At 35.9% G+C, this 18,839-nt stretch overlaps 1 protein-coding gene across 2 annotated transcripts in view; it reads right to left on the minus strand.

Annotated features, from left to right (window-relative positions):
- ERO1B (endoplasmic reticulum oxidoreductase 1 beta) overlaps window positions 1-18,839 on the minus strand; it is a 28,520-nt gene that overhangs the window by 7,605 nt on the left and 2,076 nt on the right. Inside the window, exons 2-12 of one of the 2 annotated variants that reach the window (XM_027900109.1) lie at window positions 16,341-16,460; window positions 13,513-13,596; window positions 13,081-13,122; window positions 8,918-9,000; window positions 7,200-7,273; window positions 4,454-4,574; window positions 4,319-4,365; window positions 3,263-3,274; window positions 2,434-2,460; window positions 936-1,028; window positions 519-765 (exon numbers count right to left, since the gene is read on the minus strand). In XM_027900109.1, coding sequence (XP_027755910.1) covers window positions 519-765; window positions 936-1,028; window positions 2,434-2,460; window positions 3,263-3,274; window positions 4,319-4,365; window positions 4,454-4,574; window positions 7,200-7,273; window positions 8,918-9,000; window positions 13,081-13,122; window positions 13,513-13,596; window positions 16,341-16,460 — 950 coding nt within the window. The remainder of the gene's footprint in view (window positions 1-518; window positions 766-935; window positions 1,029-2,433; window positions 2,461-3,262; window positions 3,275-4,318; window positions 4,366-4,453; window positions 4,575-7,199; window positions 7,274-8,917; window positions 9,001-13,080; window positions 13,123-13,512; window positions 13,597-16,340; window positions 16,461-18,839) is intronic. The other variant, XM_027900110.1, reaches the window with a different exon arrangement.

An 18,839-nucleotide genomic window follows, 5' to 3' on the forward strand; every position in this document is an offset into this window, starting at 1 on the left:
TGTTAGCAATCACAAAAACTACCAAAAAGGAGAGCAAAGGAACTGAACTTAAGAACTTTACAGAGTAAACAGAAGGAAGAAGGGATGGATAAACCACCATAGCTTAAGTCTGTTATAAGAGCTGGATTACTCAGTGGATCATTAAAAGACTGTATGTAGTACTTTCCTTTTCAAAATAAATCATGTGCATCTTATAGTGAAAAAATCAGAAAGAGCAACATACGGGGAGTAGTCCAGGGTGTTGTGTGGTTTGGGTCTTTTTGTAGGGTTTTTTTTTCAGTTTTTAAAGACTGGTACATTCAAACCTCAAAAATATTAATTTCTCCAGACAAACAAAAATTCGTCTTGATCTCTCCCATTACTTAATTTTATTTCTTCGTTCCACTCTGATTCTTGTCCTATCCTATCAAGAGGTTGCCTATGCTCATTTCTGAATACGACTGAGAATTTCAAATTGCTGGAAACAAACAACAAAAACAAACAAACCAAAAACCAAAAAACATAATTCTATGCCTTACTTTGTATCCCTGAAGATATCGAGTAAGAGGGCTTTAGATTCAGCATCCTCATGGCCATTGCCAGTGTAAAGGTCAACAACTGAGCGCTCAAAGTACGGGGCAACCTTTGACAAAGCACGCAGCTCTATCAAATACAAGAAATACAAGTTTTTGAGCCTCCTTGGTCCTTCTCCTTTCGTTTCAACAGGGTCAAAGCGGCGAGTGAACTCTTTCACATTTGGTCCCCAGCGAGGCTTTCCCCAGGTTTCTACACAGAGAAAAAAGGAAAAAAAAAAAAATGGCAGGAGGATTAAAACATATGTATTTAGAAAAAGAAAGCAACTGAGTATACACCAAAAACTTACCGAAAACACCAAAATACACATTACAGATACTGCAGAATTCTATAGCAAATTCAGTAATTTTACCTAGACTTACCTTCAAGAAGGTAATTTGCACACAGATGCAGGTTGATGCTAGCATGAAGTCCAGAAATGAGTTTATAAAACACTCTTTTCTCAAGGCAAAGACCTGTCCAGGAAAAAAGACAAAACAGATCCCAAACTAAATACTGGAAATAATTTATTAAAATTAATATATCTTGCCATTTTAGGAACGCAAGTCTGCATAGTTAACTACCAAGAGTTACAATTACAGCATTGTTAATAAGCCCTTATATCCCATCATAGGAAAACTTTATCTCCTATTTTTTTATAAAGCAATACTAAGAACAAAGTTTGACATTTCTTGCTTGGTATTTTAGCCTTCTTAAACACAGTCAAACAAGTATCTGGTCAATTGTGGTACAGATAAATTGCCATTCAAAAATAAGATGCTTATATTGTTTAAGCAGTAAATTTGAAATAGTGAATTTTGACAGTATGGAAAACAGAAATATACTGTGACCCATCTTAATTACAACTAGAGCTACCACTGTGGAGTGGCCTTACATAAAAACATGAAAAGCCCCAGAAAACCTTACAGCATTGGAAAACAGCAGAAGTGCTTCTTCACAGCTCTACCGTAAATTCACCGAAGATTCAAATGCACAGAACAAAACTTCGGAAAATATGACTTTGATGCATACAGACTTCAAGAATGTACACAGAAATACACTGAGTGGTCGAAATATAATTTATATGCAGACACTACTTATGATTCCACTTAGAACTGAAGATAGAAACTACACTTGAAATTTCAGAGTTTGCTCCTTTCTCAAAGATCCATTTGGGTGACTTCCCTGCCACTCCAATATCCACAAAGGGAAGCCTATCTGCCAGGCTGAGATGTATTCTCATTTACAGACATCACATTTTTAAAGGTATTTAAATCTATATGCTTTTCTACAATAGCACCACCTAAGAGATTGCCAATTAGACAAGTAAATGCTTATGAAAGGTAGAATGAACTAATTTTAAAATTAAGTACATTTAACTCACTTAATTTTCTGCACACCTCCAAAATGAGATTTTGATTGCTACTACTGCCATAACAATTTCCATTTAAACATGAATAAAGACAAAATCGCTTTGCTTTCTGAACACACATTACACTTACGTTAGATACACACAGTATACTTATGTTAGATTCTACAGTGGGAGAAGAACCATCAAAATCTTTAATGTTCTTTAAAGCTGTTTCCAAATAATAACATTTACCCATATTATTACTAGTAAAGTCCCTGCTTAAATGCCTAAAATAACCAGGAAATTCAAAGTAACTGGAAGTGAACTCCCCCTTTAAAGAAGATAAAACACTTAAAGGTTCAAGGAGTATATCATCTAAGTGAATCAGAAGTCCCTCAAGTAAAGAAATATTCCTTGAATGACAGAAGTTACTGAAATTATAATTTACTAAAAAGCCTAAACTATGAAAAATGCTACAGCATTTCTTTTAGTGAATTTAACATTATATTAACGCATACAAGAGCCTTTACCTTCTAGCCATGTGTAGAAAGATTCTCCTGTAAATACAAAGCACACAGTTAAATGAAGAATATTAATTTCCAACATTACAGTATCTTTAGATTACTATGTATACTAACATTAGCTGCCACCTGGACATTAAGCTAAATAATTTAGCTACTAAAATGAGAATAGGCACTGAAGTGGCTGAACTCAGAGTAGTTTGAATCTATTGGGGTCAGAATAGGAGAATACAAGAATGAGCATGACTAAGCTACTGGTGAGGGCACTCAGCAGTGTGTGGAAGCGCAAGTCTGATGATACACACTAGTGGTGCAAGATGTGACAGCAGAGTGTAATTATATGTGACAGCCTTTACCTTGGCTGATAAAGTCTGAAGGCTTCCTTTAGACTTAGATCTTTTTGCCCAAGAGCTTTCAGTTGACTGAAAAATCTTAGTCTGTCACTGCAGACAGACCAAATGCTTTCCTCCCACTCTCTTCTCATCTTCCCCAAATCAAGGACATTCAAGAAAGTATACAAAAAACTGTCCCTTTTCTTTGAAGGGATCTGACATCAGTATCAATGGGGTTCTGGAGAAGCTGATAACACTACCACAAACACATATTCTGTTATAAGGATAAGAATCAACAATAGGACTGTGTTTTGCTCTTATCCTCTCCTTCCCAATACTCCAAATGAAAGAATGATCTAATAAAAATATTTTCTGATCAATAATCTGCATAAAAACAAAACTTTCCTGCTCTCCACTTCAATAACCATAAAGTGAACAAATCACAAGTCCAAAACTCACTAATGCTTACTTCATTTCTGCAGGTCAAGCAAAACAATATGACTTACCATCATCTCCTCCTTAGGGGGGAAAAAAAAATCCATAAGTATTAAAAAGATAATTTCCACAGCAAAACAGTAATGAACAACAGACTTTACTATAATCACTGAAAAAGCACAAGAAATCTTATTTAATCTACAAAAAAATAGGCTACTTTCCATACTTCCATTCTTCCTCCTCAAGACCATGTAATTTAAAAACTTAGTAGCAGCTGATTTACATATTCTTGAAAGCTATGTTTTAGGTTCAGAAAGATGGTTAGGAAGTAATTTTCTTCAGTCTGCATTGTTCAACAGTCTGACCAGTGTTTCTTTCTGAAATTCTGATCTCTGCATTAAACTGTTCTTGCAATTATTTTTATTTGTGCATATCAGCAATGTATCAGCTTTTAGTGTTATAAATACTGAGAAATTGATTTTCTAATGGATGGTGCTTTTTTTTTAACTCAGTCTATTGGCTAATAGTAACTTTTAAGTGAAATGAGACACTGTCAGAGGGAAAGCTGATTTATTTGGAACACCAGGTTATAGCTTTCATCTAAATTTGAAAACCTAAACTCCAAGTCATTAGCATATTTTTCTTAAACATTCTTGCAGATAATTAAGCCTAAGTGTCCACTCCTCCTTCAAATAATGCAATTATTTGTACACTTGTAACACATTACATACTATGGATGAAAAATTGACAGCTCCGTTACACTAAAGTAAGTATGTGCTAAGGTGATTAAATTAAGTGCTTTAGGAAAAAAGAAACAAGGTAAGAATACACAAGTGCATCCAAATTGGAAAATCAATGTATCACTAAACAGCTTTGAGACTTATACTACGGTTTCCACATCAGCTCCCCTGACATTAATAAGCCCATTCATATGCATAAGATTAGGCATGTATATAATCAAGTACCACAAGCCTTACTCTAAATATTGAAAATGTACAGCTACTTCTACAGAAGAAATTAAAAAAAAGCAGAAAGCACACCTACAGACTGAAGATTGCTATTTTCATCACTGGAATAGTCACTATGTTAAAAGAAACGCATTAGAAAACAAAACAGGCAAGACCCACCCCTACTAGGTGCCAGTGGATTTAAAGGACGATAGACAGATCGAGGCCTAGAAAATAAGTTAGAAAACATAAAGATCAGTTTTAAGCTAAACTGAGGTACAATTATAAGAAACAGGCTTCCTCTTCCCCAATTACTTAAAGCAGTTTTCTTCATAGATGCTGTTCCATACTCTCCAAGCAGAAGGCCCCTTGTATCCAGTGTAACGTTCTGGGTTCAGCAGCAAATCCACGTACTGTGCGTCTGGAGATCTCTCATCTAAATAGGAAAACTTTTGTTACGTATGCTAACTGATCAATTAAAGAAGATTTAATTTAAACAGTCACACAGAACTAAATACAAATAAGAGGTCTCATATAATACTATTCAATCTTCCAGTTGGATTATAAATGCCTTGTACATAAATATAGACCAATATACAGGCTAAATACAAAGCTCAAAAGTATAGGATTTATTCCAAAGTCTCCTATTTGTTCCTATTTTCTACAGTGTCTGATCATCATCTATGTGGCTTCTCCAAGTCCACCATAAGCACCTGACACGCAATGTGTTCTCTCACCTTATGCTAAGATATAAACAGTGTTTTGTTTTAAATGGGCTTCAGATTCAAGGTTTATTTGTCTGGCAGTATTTGGTTGAGAGGGTTGCTTTTTAGAAATGGATACACTGCAAACGGGATTCTTAATAAAGACAGGGTCAAAGTAGTACATCTTGTAGTTGTTCATATTGTATATTTATTAGCTAAATCCATTATTTCTTCAAATACCTTTGGTATACTGGCAAAAAAATCTGAATCACTTTGCTTAACTAACAAACTTGCAGCATATTTCAGAACAGTCTGTTGGTTGCAGCAAGAAGCACATTATTTAAGCAGCATTTCAACAAATTATACCCTCATCTCTGAAGTTCACTAGAAATTCAGGCAATTTATCCAAAGAAAATTGTCAAACTGCTTAAAAACTCTGTAGAAATAGAAACTTAAGTTTTGAGCTACAATCAGTAAAAAGCAGGAAGAATTCTCCCCTCTTTGAAATTCTAGGTCAAAAGCAATTCATGCTTAAACAGACCCCACATACAAGACAAGCCAATAGTTCAGTCCTGGCTTATTCACAGGAATAGGCCAAGAAGTGCCACATAATATTTCCTCAGATATTAAAAAAAAAAAAGCCACAGAAACAGAGAGCAAACCTGCTCTAAACAAAAGGAGATGATTCTGCATGAGCACTTAAGCATCACTTCGGCAGCAGTAGCAAAAACAAAGAGAAGAGACGCACAACAACACAATGAGTGCCAGGTGAAAGAAAGTCAAATCACAGCTGTATTTACTTATTCGACAGTGTGGCTAACCTAAGCAGTTCCTATGCTTCCTGGTCACTTCAGGTCTCCACTTTTTCTTCTTGTTATCCACATACTACTGAGTATACGTGCACTGTGGAGCCATGCAACAGAAAGATGGAGAGCTGACTAAGTATTTTTCAGCTAGATCAATTCCCCTATCTAGTTTATCATTAATCCCCCACAAAAAGATAGTAAAAAGCAAAACTGATTATGTGGTTCTGTGCTACAGTTGCATTAATTAAGAGCTCTTACACCACCTGGAAGAGAGGAGGAGAGTAAAAGTTTCTACTTTCTCCCCATCACTTCCAGTGGTTATTCTCTCTCACTCTCCCTGCTTCAACTCACAAACTCACATGATAAGCCAGTTCATCACAATGTGGGAAATGGCAGGGAGATGTCAACTTTCCCGCTGTTTAAGTACAACACAAAGATGCACACCAGAGCCAGTGAAAAAAAAAAAAAAAAAGGAAAAAAAAAAAGCATTGGAAGAACATAGCTGGAGAAAGTACTTCCTCCTTCAGCAGGGCATGAGAGATGGCATTAAAATCAGGAACTAATTAAGTTAGTATTACTTCTAAATTAAGTTCTCCTGAGCTATGCCTTTCCCAGCTGAGTACTCTTAAAAAAATGTACTTAGACAACTTGAAGATAGTAGAGACAACAGCAGCTTATTGCACATAACAGGTCAGATCTGAAGTAATGCTCACCAGCTACTGCAGAAACAGCCTATATAGAAAAGGTTTACAGATCAGACACAGCAGAAGTGCTGAAAGAGAACTGCAATTGGTAAGTCCACTGCAGCTGCTACTTTCTCAGGTGACACCAAACATAAGCCAGGAGGTAAATGAAAACATCTAGCACTATGCCCTAAATATTCCTAGCATAGAAAGCTTTCTAATGTGTTTATTAAAAAGGACTTAAGAAGTCACTTCTGAACTTGGCAATTCTCATGCTTATCTGAAAAACATTCCTTTGAGCTTTGAACATTACAAGCAAATAAAAAGACTCACATAGGCAGAGCAGAGGGAAGACATAATCTAGTATCCTAATGTTTTAACAATAAGAAAGTCCTTACAAATAAGGCTGCAGAGATCATTTGGAAACAGCAAGGCTGGAAGAAGAAAAAACTCAGTCCAAGCATAGACAGTAAAATAGCAACAAAAATAATGCAGTAGTAAGAAACTGAATCAGCTGCAAGTAATTTGTCCAATATTTGTGCTAGATGCAATTTTTTGAAAGAAGTTTTTAATAAAATATACATGCTGACACTCCCCCCATTTACCTCCTTTATTACTTCCATAAAAATTTCCTGTTCACCATACTAACAAGAGGTAACAATGAATGTGCACTGTGTAGGCTACAAAATTCTTCTTGTAAAATTGCAAAAATTTGTACTTTGCATTTATGATATGAACTGTCACATTTCCACTTAGGACAAAATGAAAACCTTTTAAAAGTGATTTGCAGAGAAAATACGATCTTTTGTGGGTTTTTTTATAAGAGACAATAAATAAAATAAACACTGAAAAAACTTAAACATTTTACCATCAAGTTCACAAAAATGATCCTGTGAATCATCGTATCTTGCCCAGTCAATGAAAGCCTCCTTACTTTGGTTACTGAGGGGAGAAAAATACACTTCATTTAAAACTTTTAAATTAACAACATCAGTAAGAGCTACTGAAAGAAATACAATCCACATGCAGCAGTTAGCTCAGAATTGAATTCTGAGTTACTGTATCTGAAACTGGAGAATTCTCGCAGGCATCGACCGCAATACTTTTGAAAGTCATCGTTGACACAAAGATTTCACCATCATTATTTGAATGAACTGTGCAGGGGTTCCTCTTCCTTTGGTTAGAGCTTGGTAAAAGGCATTTATAGCATTCATTTTTAACACTTTTAGAAGTACAAACTTAGCAGAAATCCTATTTTCATAACCTATACTTTCAATGAAACCTACAATAGTTAGCCTCGCTTTTTGCTGGGAGACTGGATGTCTATACTCCCCTTCCAAGATAAATTACTCTAGGAATATGACTTGTCTTAAGCCATTTAAATAATAATGGTATTCCACTCACTCTAGCATTTTCAGAAGTGCACTGTACCAGAGAGAAAAGTGTTGAAGTTCCCATACTATGAAATACAAACAGTGCCAAAAGCTTAATTCTATGCCTGTGTGCGGCACAGAACTACTGATGCCACACTACCGACAGCAAAATGTAAGCAAAGTTAAGGCTGGGAACTCTGCTCCAGGCTGAAGTGAATTTGATTTGATTGAATCAGTACTAGCTCAATTTTACAAACAGAGGCAATTCTACAAGAAGATACATTTCTAACCCTCTGCCAAATGACAATAGGAGACTTTATACTTGGCATTAAGTGAGGAAATCCTCTGGTAATTACTAGCAGGCAAGACTTGATTATTACAAGAAACACAACCGATAAAAGAAAATAATCCAAAACCATGAGGATGAGGTACTCCTAGGCAGAGGAACAGCGTTAATAGTTTCTTATTTCCCTTAAAAAACCTTGGATAAAGGCTCTTCCCAGTTTGGTTTAAAACACCACACACCAGGCAGAAGCAGTTGGTTTTTCATGGAACAAGAAAGTTTCAACATCTCTATCAGGTAGAACTGCTGGAACTTGTGGCCAAAGACACCACATCTCTACATCAACAGTTAGGAATTCATTTTTCTGTTTTTATTTTTCAAAGGTGGGTAATCTAGTAGAATGCTGGGTTTTCTAAATGCTGTTCCTCACACCTTTGTACCCAGGGGCAACACCATTCTGCAGAATTCCTGCCACCCAACCTTGACAGTGCCACGCAATAAGCAAGATCAGGGAATTGATCCAAGCTAAAAATAACTTTGCCAACAACAAAAGTAATTCAGAAGCTCTCTGATCTGGTTCACTGAATGACCACAAACAGGCACATCAGTGTAACAGCGGGACAGAGCAGGACAAAATCTCTTAATCCAGCACAGTAGTCAAGAACAAAGAGTAGAAAAAAGGTGGGGTTATTTGCAAGTTTCCTCTGACTCTTGATTCTCTTTTAAATAATATCAAAGTGTACTTAAACAAAAATTAAAAGAAGTCTACTTAACACCTTTACTTTTAGATGTTCTTGCATCATTTCACATTTCCTTTCTAGTGGGTTATGGAAAGAATGAAGAACAAAAACCAGCACATTGCCCAAACCAGACAGACAAAATAAAATGTTCCTTACTATTTTTGTACTGTTAATGTAAATCACACCATACCTTAAGGTACTGTTAACTGCTCCCAGTTTGTTAGCTTGCTCACAGTCTTCAAATTCTTTGGAATTGTTTGCCGCTTTTGAATACTGTAAGAGAGGTCATATTTAATATGTAAATTAATTACTTAAAATACTCTAAGAACAGGTGTTGTGAAAATTATTTTTAAGTTTAGCAGTGAATTGCCTGGTATCAGAAAAAATCCTCAGATTCTAGAAGCAGCAAGTAATTCTGAAACATTTCTTACTTCTGTTTTTTTCTTCACTTAATTTCATCAGGCTGATTTCACTCTGTATTTAACTACTAAAAAAATTTTAGCTAAAGATGTCAAAATTTTGTTTTGCCTTTTCTTTAAATTGAATTTTTATCTTATGAAACATCCTAAATGGAATGTTTCAGATAGTTATTCAGTCTCATAAAAGGACCTTGAAAGGCAATAAATGTCACACCTTGTATATTGCAAGTATAACCATATCTTATTTATCATTTCAGTAGGTATATTTACCAGTTTTGGCTATTTTACCCTCATGTTTCATTTAATCCAATTCATTGGCTTGCTTAGAAGAGAGGCTTTTCCAGCTGAACTCAAATTTTGTGTATTTTAAAGACAGAATTTAAGTTTTTAAGCTGAAATTTGATTCTACAAAAGTAACCCACTAAAATAGATTTACTTGTGGAACACTAAGGAGAACACTTGAAGAATTAATTACTAAATTCCACTACTCTACAAAAATATGGTTATGTTAGCAGGGAATTTCAGTCTGTCAGTTTAAAGCTCAAAAAGCTCTGAAACATAAAAGGTCGCAACAGTGCTCTCTCAAAATTTAAACTCAATTTCCATTTTTTTGTATTTTTGGATAATAAATGATGATTTTTAAAAGTAAGAATAATCCATTTCTGAAGACAGACTTGTGGTCAAGATGCCAGAGTCAAAGTACTCCCCCAATACTTCTCAAAAAAAGAAAGGATTTAATTAAAACTGTTCATATGGGTAAGCAAGATTACGTGCTTTATAAAATGCATTTGCCAGAACTAAGAGACAACAGCAGAACGTACTGAAAACCAAAGAAGTGAAGGAGATTAAAAAAACCTCAAATAACTCAAACCTTGTTAGGGCCCTTGACCATAACAAATATTTAGAAGGAACTTTTCACTCAATTTTCCTGGCTTTGACAGACATGGGACCTCATTCTTCAGCATCATATGGATGTTAAATGGAAAAATCTGAACAAGGAATGGATCTGACCTAGACTGAAACAGATACTGCTGATGAAATAACATACTGAGATGCTGAAGTAAACATTCTGCATGTCTAGAGCTGCAAACCAATCCCTACCCTGAAGTGAAAAAAGGTTACTGCCAAGATTATACTCCTAAATTTAAGGTTTCAAATACAATGAGCATTCAAGTCTCAAAACATGTTTCCAGCCTTCCCTATTCTCCAGTGTTTAACAGCAATAGCTATCAGTGCTCTGTGATCCCTGACAAGATCAGGACAAAGGATCTGTTCCTGCCAAGCAGGATCTCCCAAGAGCAGTTTCTGGGGAAAAAACAAACAAACAAAAAAACACAACAGAAAAGAGAAGGGCAGGAAGTAAATTACTAAGTTAAATGTTGAAACCTCAAGTTACTGCATCCTGCCCCTTGCTTCAAAGATTTATACAGCAGCTGTCATGATGGCTCTTTAACGTGTAGCCCCAAAATATATGTTTACCCCTCAAATGAAACAGGACTAAAGAAGGGGAAATTACTCTGTGCCCCTCACGCACTATTTCAAAGAGCTAATGTTGGTGTGCAGAATTAAAAAGAGATCCTTCATTGCTAACTGCACTCCTATGGAGAAGCTGTGCACGTGTAACCTAACTTTTTGCTGCTAGATGAGCTTTCCAAAGAACCGTTCTCTTTATTGCTCAGCAAACAAACAAAAAAAATCCCCCACAAAAGCCTAAATAAAGCGAGTTTACAAGCTCCTCTATGTTAGAAGAGAAAGGCAATGGGAAACTGCACAGCAACCACAGAAAACCACTCCACAGAATTCTACCCCAAGTATATCTACTCAAGAGGTTATAACTCTCACTATTACAAACACGCCTTTGGTTGTTTTCATCTTTCCAAGGCAGACGTTATCAGGATGAAAGAGGCAAAGTGGACATGTATGTCCCCAAAGAAAAAACACCTTTTTTTTTTAACCCAATACCTTATGGATAAGCAACAAGACACAAAACTTTCCCAAATGGGAAATTAGCACATGCTAATAGCCCAGTACTTGCATGGTCCTTGAAACAAAACACTCATAATAAGACGAATCTGATATTTCCTCAAAAAGGATATTAAATGAGATTGTCAATTTCTAATTGGCTCCAATAAAGATTTTTTAACTGAACCATAAAAAGTAAGAAAATGGTGTAGATAAGACTTATGTCAGTTCTGATGACCATTTTCCTGCAGAAATATTTGCTTCTCCGACAGAAAAGCAGCACATTACTGACTTCCACTGCAGATTAAAGGTGCAGAATCCCCCAGCGTTCAGTACTGTAGGTGGTTGCAGCAACCTACAAGGCAACTTAAAGGAAACCACTGTAGCAAACACACCAGCAAGTGACAGCTTCCCAAAGAAGCTATCCCAGTTTCTTTACTGTGGTGAAAGCAAAGCCTCTTGATTTTTCACTTCTCAAGTCCAATTTGATATGCTCATGTGAAGTATCTAAAGAACAGCATAATCTTTGGCTACTAATTAACAACTTACTTAAGGCTCTCAAGATTAATCCATCATGAAGCTCAAATGCCTATTAGAAGAATCCTTTCTAAACCAGTCTTTAAAGTTTTACAGTGCCTCTTTAGGAGGCATTATGGTATTCCAGGAGTCAGTTTCTCTATAATCAAGCTCGGGAGAGAAAAGAATCAATGACAAAGAGAACTGGCAACAGAGTATCCAGCTAAAACACCTGATCTTCAGCTCTGAAACAGTGTCAACTTTCCAGAACAACTACTGCTGCTTGTGCCGAAATGGTGAATGACTGACATTTAAGTCATGCCAGTGCGAAAGATGTTTCTTCTTTGATTACCAGGAACCTTTAAATAAAGAGGCAGCATTTACATCAGACTGAGTTAACAAGATATGTATGAACGGGAGACAAGACTTCCTCTTGAGCTAAAGCTCGAGCAGACTTGCCTGCACTGCTCAAGACAGCAGGACACAGAAGTTATAATTCATAATGAAGTATTCCTCTCAGCTATCTTTGATAATGTTTCCTTGCATGAAGCCTAAACCTAATGTCATTTATGATATGGTGAACTACACTCAGACTGCCCAGGGAGGCAGAAAGCACTGCGAAGGGTGGAGACAGGATAGTTAATCAGGACATGAGTCTACAAGACGGCTGAGGCACCCAACAGGAAGATCTCTCATTTGGGCACCATTATCCTATCAACTGCTAAAATCTTATTCTTGGGCACTGTGTTTGGGATTTGGGTGTGGGTGAGAGTTATTTGTCTTTCTACTCTGACCTCTTTTCCTAGGCATATATACCCTCTTTATTTTTTTGGCTTTGCTAAGATCACTTGGTGATCTAGGAAGGATGGCTTGGAGAAAAGCAAGTAAAAGCCAACAGCACAGACTGACTACTTGAGCTTGAACTGACCACTTTGGCCTAAACTATCTTTAAACTAATGACCAAATAATCTCTGGGGAAAAAAAAATCTTCTGAAAATTAGATATAGCAAAGCTGAATGTAATTGTTTGGGTTCTTTTAATTAGAGATTATGATTACACACAATTCTTAAAAAAGACTGCACTGCTACAGCATCTGTGCATCTTAGCCTATTGCTTTACAGAAGGTGGCCTTTACTCAGAAACGAAAAAATAATTTTGCATCAAGCATTCTGTGGCCATGTACTGCTGTCCCTGGCCATTCTCTGGTTCAGTTTGCACCAGCTCTCAAACTATGACAGACCCAGAAAGACATGACAGTACCAGCTACATCAGAAACACTATTATACATAAAGGTAAAAAGGTAAAGCCACATACAGGAACTCATCAGTTATCTTCACTGTTTCATCAGTATGCCGACACTGAAGGTTTGTACTAAAAAGTCACTCAGCTATTGTAATGTTAAGATTTAAAAAAAAAAAAAAGTCAGAAAGAACTTAAAAAATAAATGAGTACTTACTTTATTAGAGCTCCCAGCCTTAATTCCAACAGGTATTTTGCTCTAAAACCAAAAAATAAATCACAGTTTTTACACTGTTCATAAAAATGTTTATGCTTGATTAAAATCTACAAATTAAGCATCATCACTATAGAGGTCAAAGCAAACTTTTTTAAAAAATAATTAACTTTACTTTCTCAACATGTTGCATCCTAAAAAGTGCTAGAGCTTAGAAGAGACTTATTCTTGAAGTTAGCCACTTTGTTCATAAAATAACTACAACCTTAAAATACTTTGGTTGTATTTCTACTTTTGGAATGGCAAAAGATTTTGTCATTTTTACTTAAATTTAAGTTCTCTTCAGTAAATATTGCTACTATAGTACTAATCAGCAGAAATAAGCAAACTTCTAGCCAAAAAACCTTTTCCTATTATATATTATTTGATCCATACCTCAGGACAAGGCTCTACATGACAGTCTTTGATAGAACAATGGCCATCATCAGCCCAAAATGGGCACGGTCTCTTCAGGTTGACCTAAAAGTATGAAAACAAAAGTTCATAGCCAATGCTTACATAAGGCAACTGTAGAAGAAAGAGATCTCAGTATCAAGAAATCCTTTGAATTACAGGAGAGGATACAAGGTAAAAGAGCTTTATGTAGTACTTTGAGTCTGTGGGGGTTTGGTCGGTCTGTTAGTTTCTTTTAATTACTCTTTCTGTGAGTACATAAGCTGAAGCTTGCTGCAGTGCAATTGTTAATGATAATGGTCTTCAGTGAATGAACACAAACACATTGCATATTAAACCACTAATTAAATCTCTCGCCACTGAAGTTTACTAATTCAAATATGTGCTTAGATGATTTTGGATTTTAAGCAATGAAAACAGGTTATTATTTTAAAATGTTATAGAGATTCCTCAGTCAAAACAACCCTAACAAGACATTCAGCAGATGGTACAACTTCTTAGGAGTGATGACAAATATCTTTTAGTTACAATTCAAACCATGCTAGCACAGACACAATAAAAGCAGAGATTTTAGATTGCTTCCCCCCATTTCCACTATTCAATCCAAAACCACCATCCCTAGGGAAAAAAAATAACGTGAAATGATTTTTTTTACTTGTTCACTCACCTTTTTTTTTTTTAAATAAAGTACAAAATAGTTTTGCATTCCACAGTAAGACCTATTACATAAAACTTTCCCCTCCCACCGATTTCTATCAGAAAAAAAGACCAGCTAGATTACACCCATCTTCAAAGTAAATTCTCACAGTGAAAAATGCTTACACACTGAGAAAGACAGAAGTAAGTAGGCAGTCACTGCTTTTACACAGAGGAACATCGTAAATAGAAGAACACTGCTGTATAAACCGCAGATTAGTTCAGAAAGAAAACATGCAAACCAAGATATACTAGTTCCAGAATGGCTGAAGAGCACTAAAACCCAGCACGCACACAAACCAATTGTTCTTTAATCAATACCAATCATGCACTGACTACACAGAACATCCTTCAACTTTCTTCAAGGTCTGAAGTACTGGATTTCATTATTATAATTTAGAGTATTAGTCAGTAGTTTTCACAGATTAAAAGATAGATTCTTTATCATGAGGCTCCCATATTTTGTGTGTTTTAATGTATAAAAGTAAAGAGACAAAAATTTTTATTCCTTTCTTTCATTGAGAAGTATTCTACCTTCTAGAAACCACCTAGCACAAGTTCTGAAAGAGTTTATAAAGAAAGTTTTATCTGGCCTTTAAATAAAAACTACCTCATCCATTCAGTATTATACATTAAGGTTTTTTTTATGGCTGTTGAACTAGCAACACCATAGGAATACTACTGTGACTGTAGTTACAAAAATTCACAACCCAAATTCCTACTACAAATTCAATTACTTCAGGATAGGAGTGTTTTCACTCCAGAACAAGTATATTTCCCCTATGCTGTAGCAGATCTAGATGGTCATTGCCTACCTCCACAATTTCCACATCCATTTATGTGCTAAATAGCACTTCCACGATTCTGTGCAGGGATATCAAAAAAACTGTTGCTCATTCTGACTTAATTGCGCAGTTGGTCTGTTAAACACAATCTCTTCCCTGTCCCAACTGGAAGGATTAAGGGAAGTGTGATGATGGGTGGACCGCACACTGGTCCTTGTAACTGCCAATCTATTAGGAAGATCAGTATAAAAGACGAGGCAGGATTGTAACACACCATTAGAGAATGAACTGCAGAACTGCTGTTGAAATGAAGATTAGGTCTAGATTTGCAGGATGAAATTACTGTTGTATGAAACCTGTTGCTCCTCTTCGAGTACTTTGTTTTATATCTTTCTGTTGCCTCTGGACAATCTAATTACCACTACTATGTCATGTATTAGTACCAAAGTTGCACAACGTTATTACTTGTGTGATTCCAGACCAGCTAGACAACTTGCTACACCCTGAGGAGAAGAAAAAAACCAAAACACAACAAATCCAACAAAAAAACCCCAACAAAACCACCTACCAAATGACAAAACCAAACATCCAAACTAAAAATCTACCAGGTTAAAGAGAGGCATTTGCCTAACCAAGAGCTAAAAGCAGGGAAGGGGCAGGATGGTCTGCCCTAGAGGACTGTAACCTCCATTTTCCTGGCACAGGCAACCATCTGATTAGCTCAGTCAAAATACAACCTCACTTTCAAGTTAAGCATATCTGAAAAGAGAACTATCAGGCTTCCAATCTTCTTTTGCACATCAGATTCTAATACAGAGGAAAAAAACACGTTTAAAGTAATAAAAAAGTGATATTACATACTACTTGAAAATGGAATAGTTTCACCTACTTTTCAAAAGAATAACGGTTCTCTAGACAGCAAACACTAAAATCAGAACTAAGACAGCAATTTATAAGGAAATCATAGCAATATTTCCATTTCAAATTACACACATTTCTTAGAAGACAAGTACTGCATGCTGTCAGAAAGTTGCTAATATATGATCCTTTTCTAGATGCAGCAGTACAAAGGCACTACCTTTAAAATTACCACTTATCAGTTGAATGAAAGCAGTCATGATTTGCTGTCACTGACTCCAGGATTAACAAAGCAAACAAGACTTATTACCAACATAACTGTCAGGGACTGAAAACCTGCTACAACCAAATTAAAGAGCTGTGGGTTTCTTATAGACAGCTTAACATAAGCAAGTTGATTTTATATATAATCCTTCCTAAATTTTCTACATTTTATTTAAAATGTTCAGGAAAATACCATTATAATTGTACCTTGTAATATCTGAAGTAATCACGTTCTTGCAGTTTCTGTATTTTGGGGAAGATCTTGAAAGTATTGAAGTCATCAATGCTTTCTATGTCACACAAACAATCATCTAGGACTCCCGTGAGCTGTTGAAACAATACATAAAAAATATTTAATATAGAAATAGAATATTAACTACAGAAAAATCCTCTAAAGAGAAAAAATATGGCAGTTGAAAGAAATACTAGTGAAATGTAGTTCCATGGCAAATATTTTATTTCTTATCATTAAAATGCTCTACACTATACCTTACACAGTCAGAAAATAAGATCTTAACACTTTTTTGAGCTTAAGTCCACTTCCAAATGCAATGCTGAATCAGCATTAGCCAGATTAATAACTGCAGCCCTAAAATTTGTTGGCAGTTTCAGCATATATAACTTTCTGTAGAATGAACAGGACTTTCCAAACCATTTACACGTGGTATATTTGCAGAGTTGCATATCAAGTATTCTCTTACAAAATACTCATGAGTTGAATTGCCTAAAAAACCCCCTACAGTCACACACTTTCATTTTTATACTTCTCAAAGTGTAAGAACACTCCATCTAGTTTCTTTAGAGGCATGAGGAAAAGGGGCATAGGTACTTTTGCGCCCAAGAAATTTGTAACTTCACAGTTAAATTCTACAAACAAATCCTCGGAAAACCAGGTGCAGGGACACAAATTGTAATGCTATAAATCTATCGTGAAACTTAGTCTGAACTTTCCAAGTCTCATCCCTCTCCTTGTGCTAGCTGGTTCAAGGTACTGCTCTAGGTTAAGACCACCTGTACGAAAAGCAGCACACACGAGTGCAGAAGTGCTGCTGCCAACACACAAGGGCAAGGCAGAAGCGTGCATGCAGCAGACGACAGGCCAAACCAACTTTGAAGACTAGGCTACAGCAGCACTTTTGCTGAGACTTTGAGAGCGTCTTACTGAAAGGTGAAAACACTGAAAAGTGTGATTCTAAGAACACTTGTATGGTGTATTTCAACAAATCTAAATCAACTGCTCCTAAGCACAGCTTCTTAAACTACTACAAACGTGTTTGAAAAGCCTTTCAAATGTGAGTTTAAAGGCATTAAACCACTTATAATAGGATGAAACCAAACATTGCTGTCTACTGCTGCTATTCTTCAGTCAGACAGGAAATTGAATGACATCTATGATGGCCTAGAAAGCATTTAATACAGAAACGCCCACACATCTTGTATCTTGCATGGGAATAGAAGAACTTTTGACTATTAAAAGGTTATGTGTAAAAGGAGACAAACATTTTGTGGCTTTTTTCCTTTCTTCCACTGATTTCACATAGATGAGATTATGAAATCATCTAATCTGTTTTATGCATGATAAATCACTCCAGCACTTTACAGAACAGATACCCTTACATAACCAAGCTTGATGTAAAAGAGCCACTAAAAACCAAACTGTAGGCTTCTGGTTTGTTATGAAGTCTAAAGGAGGTCTGGAAAATGGATCTCCCCCTACCCTCTATGAGAATAAAGAGGTGAGGGTATGGCAATAAAGCACGGAAGTGGAAAATTCACCTTATGTAGATCCTACCTTTCCTGAGGCCCTAAATAGGCTGTCACAATCCTGTACAGTGATATGCCAATGAAGTAAAACTAACTTAAGGAAAGTTACTTTACCCAAAAGTTTCCATGCCATTATTCTTGCCTTGTTAGTGTTATCTAACTTCAAACATGGGCAAACAACTATGAAAGAGCCAATGTGCAATTACAGGTTTTTCACAAAGCCAAGAATGTTCACAGCCCACATGACTGCCAACTTCAAAGTCGGAAGACAAAACTTGTTATTATTGATACTTACAGAAATAAAAACCCCATGCATTTTAATCTATCATGATTTCATTAAAAATTACCAATTTTCTTATTGATTGCACACAGGCAGAAACCTGTAAAGCTATGGCCTTTACATGAAACACCACACCACAAAACAAACAGCAGAACATTTTATTACAATATATAAAGGCAAAAAGGTAACTCTCAACATTTTACTCAAATAATACTGAACTGCATAGATAGGATGATATGAGAAACTTTCTTTGGACTCAGAAAATAAAGAGTAGGAAACTATTTTGATGACCAGCTCATGACCAGCTTACAAAAATAACGTTACCATCTATGCAAAACAGAAAATGCTTTTTCAGGGGAAAAATGTCCCAGATAAACATGTAGCAGTTAAACTAGTGTCAAATACCCATGGAAAAAAATAAAAAGCTGCAGCCTTTTTATTCACCTAAGATCTCAACCCAAAGAATGTCTCTAAAAAAGAAGTACAGTTTATTTAGATCAATTAAGTTTAAGAAAGGAACCCTCCGCAAAAACTAGAACTGGCCTAAGGAATTATGAAGAGAAAAATTAATTCAGAGTAACAAGAGCAAGCAAACTAAATTCTCCATTTTTTTCTCACAACTTCTTCAAAACTGGAACAGTTAGCTCCTTTTATACATAAAA

Source organism: Empidonax traillii, unplaced genomic scaffold (assembly GCF_003031625.1).
Source record: "Empidonax traillii isolate 1590-97213 ecotype Southwest subspecies unplaced genomic scaffold, ASM303162v1 scaffold707:size593822, whole genome shotgun sequence".
In the NCBI taxonomy this organism is placed as follows: Eukaryota; Metazoa; Chordata; class Aves; order Passeriformes; family Tyrannidae; genus Empidonax; species Empidonax traillii.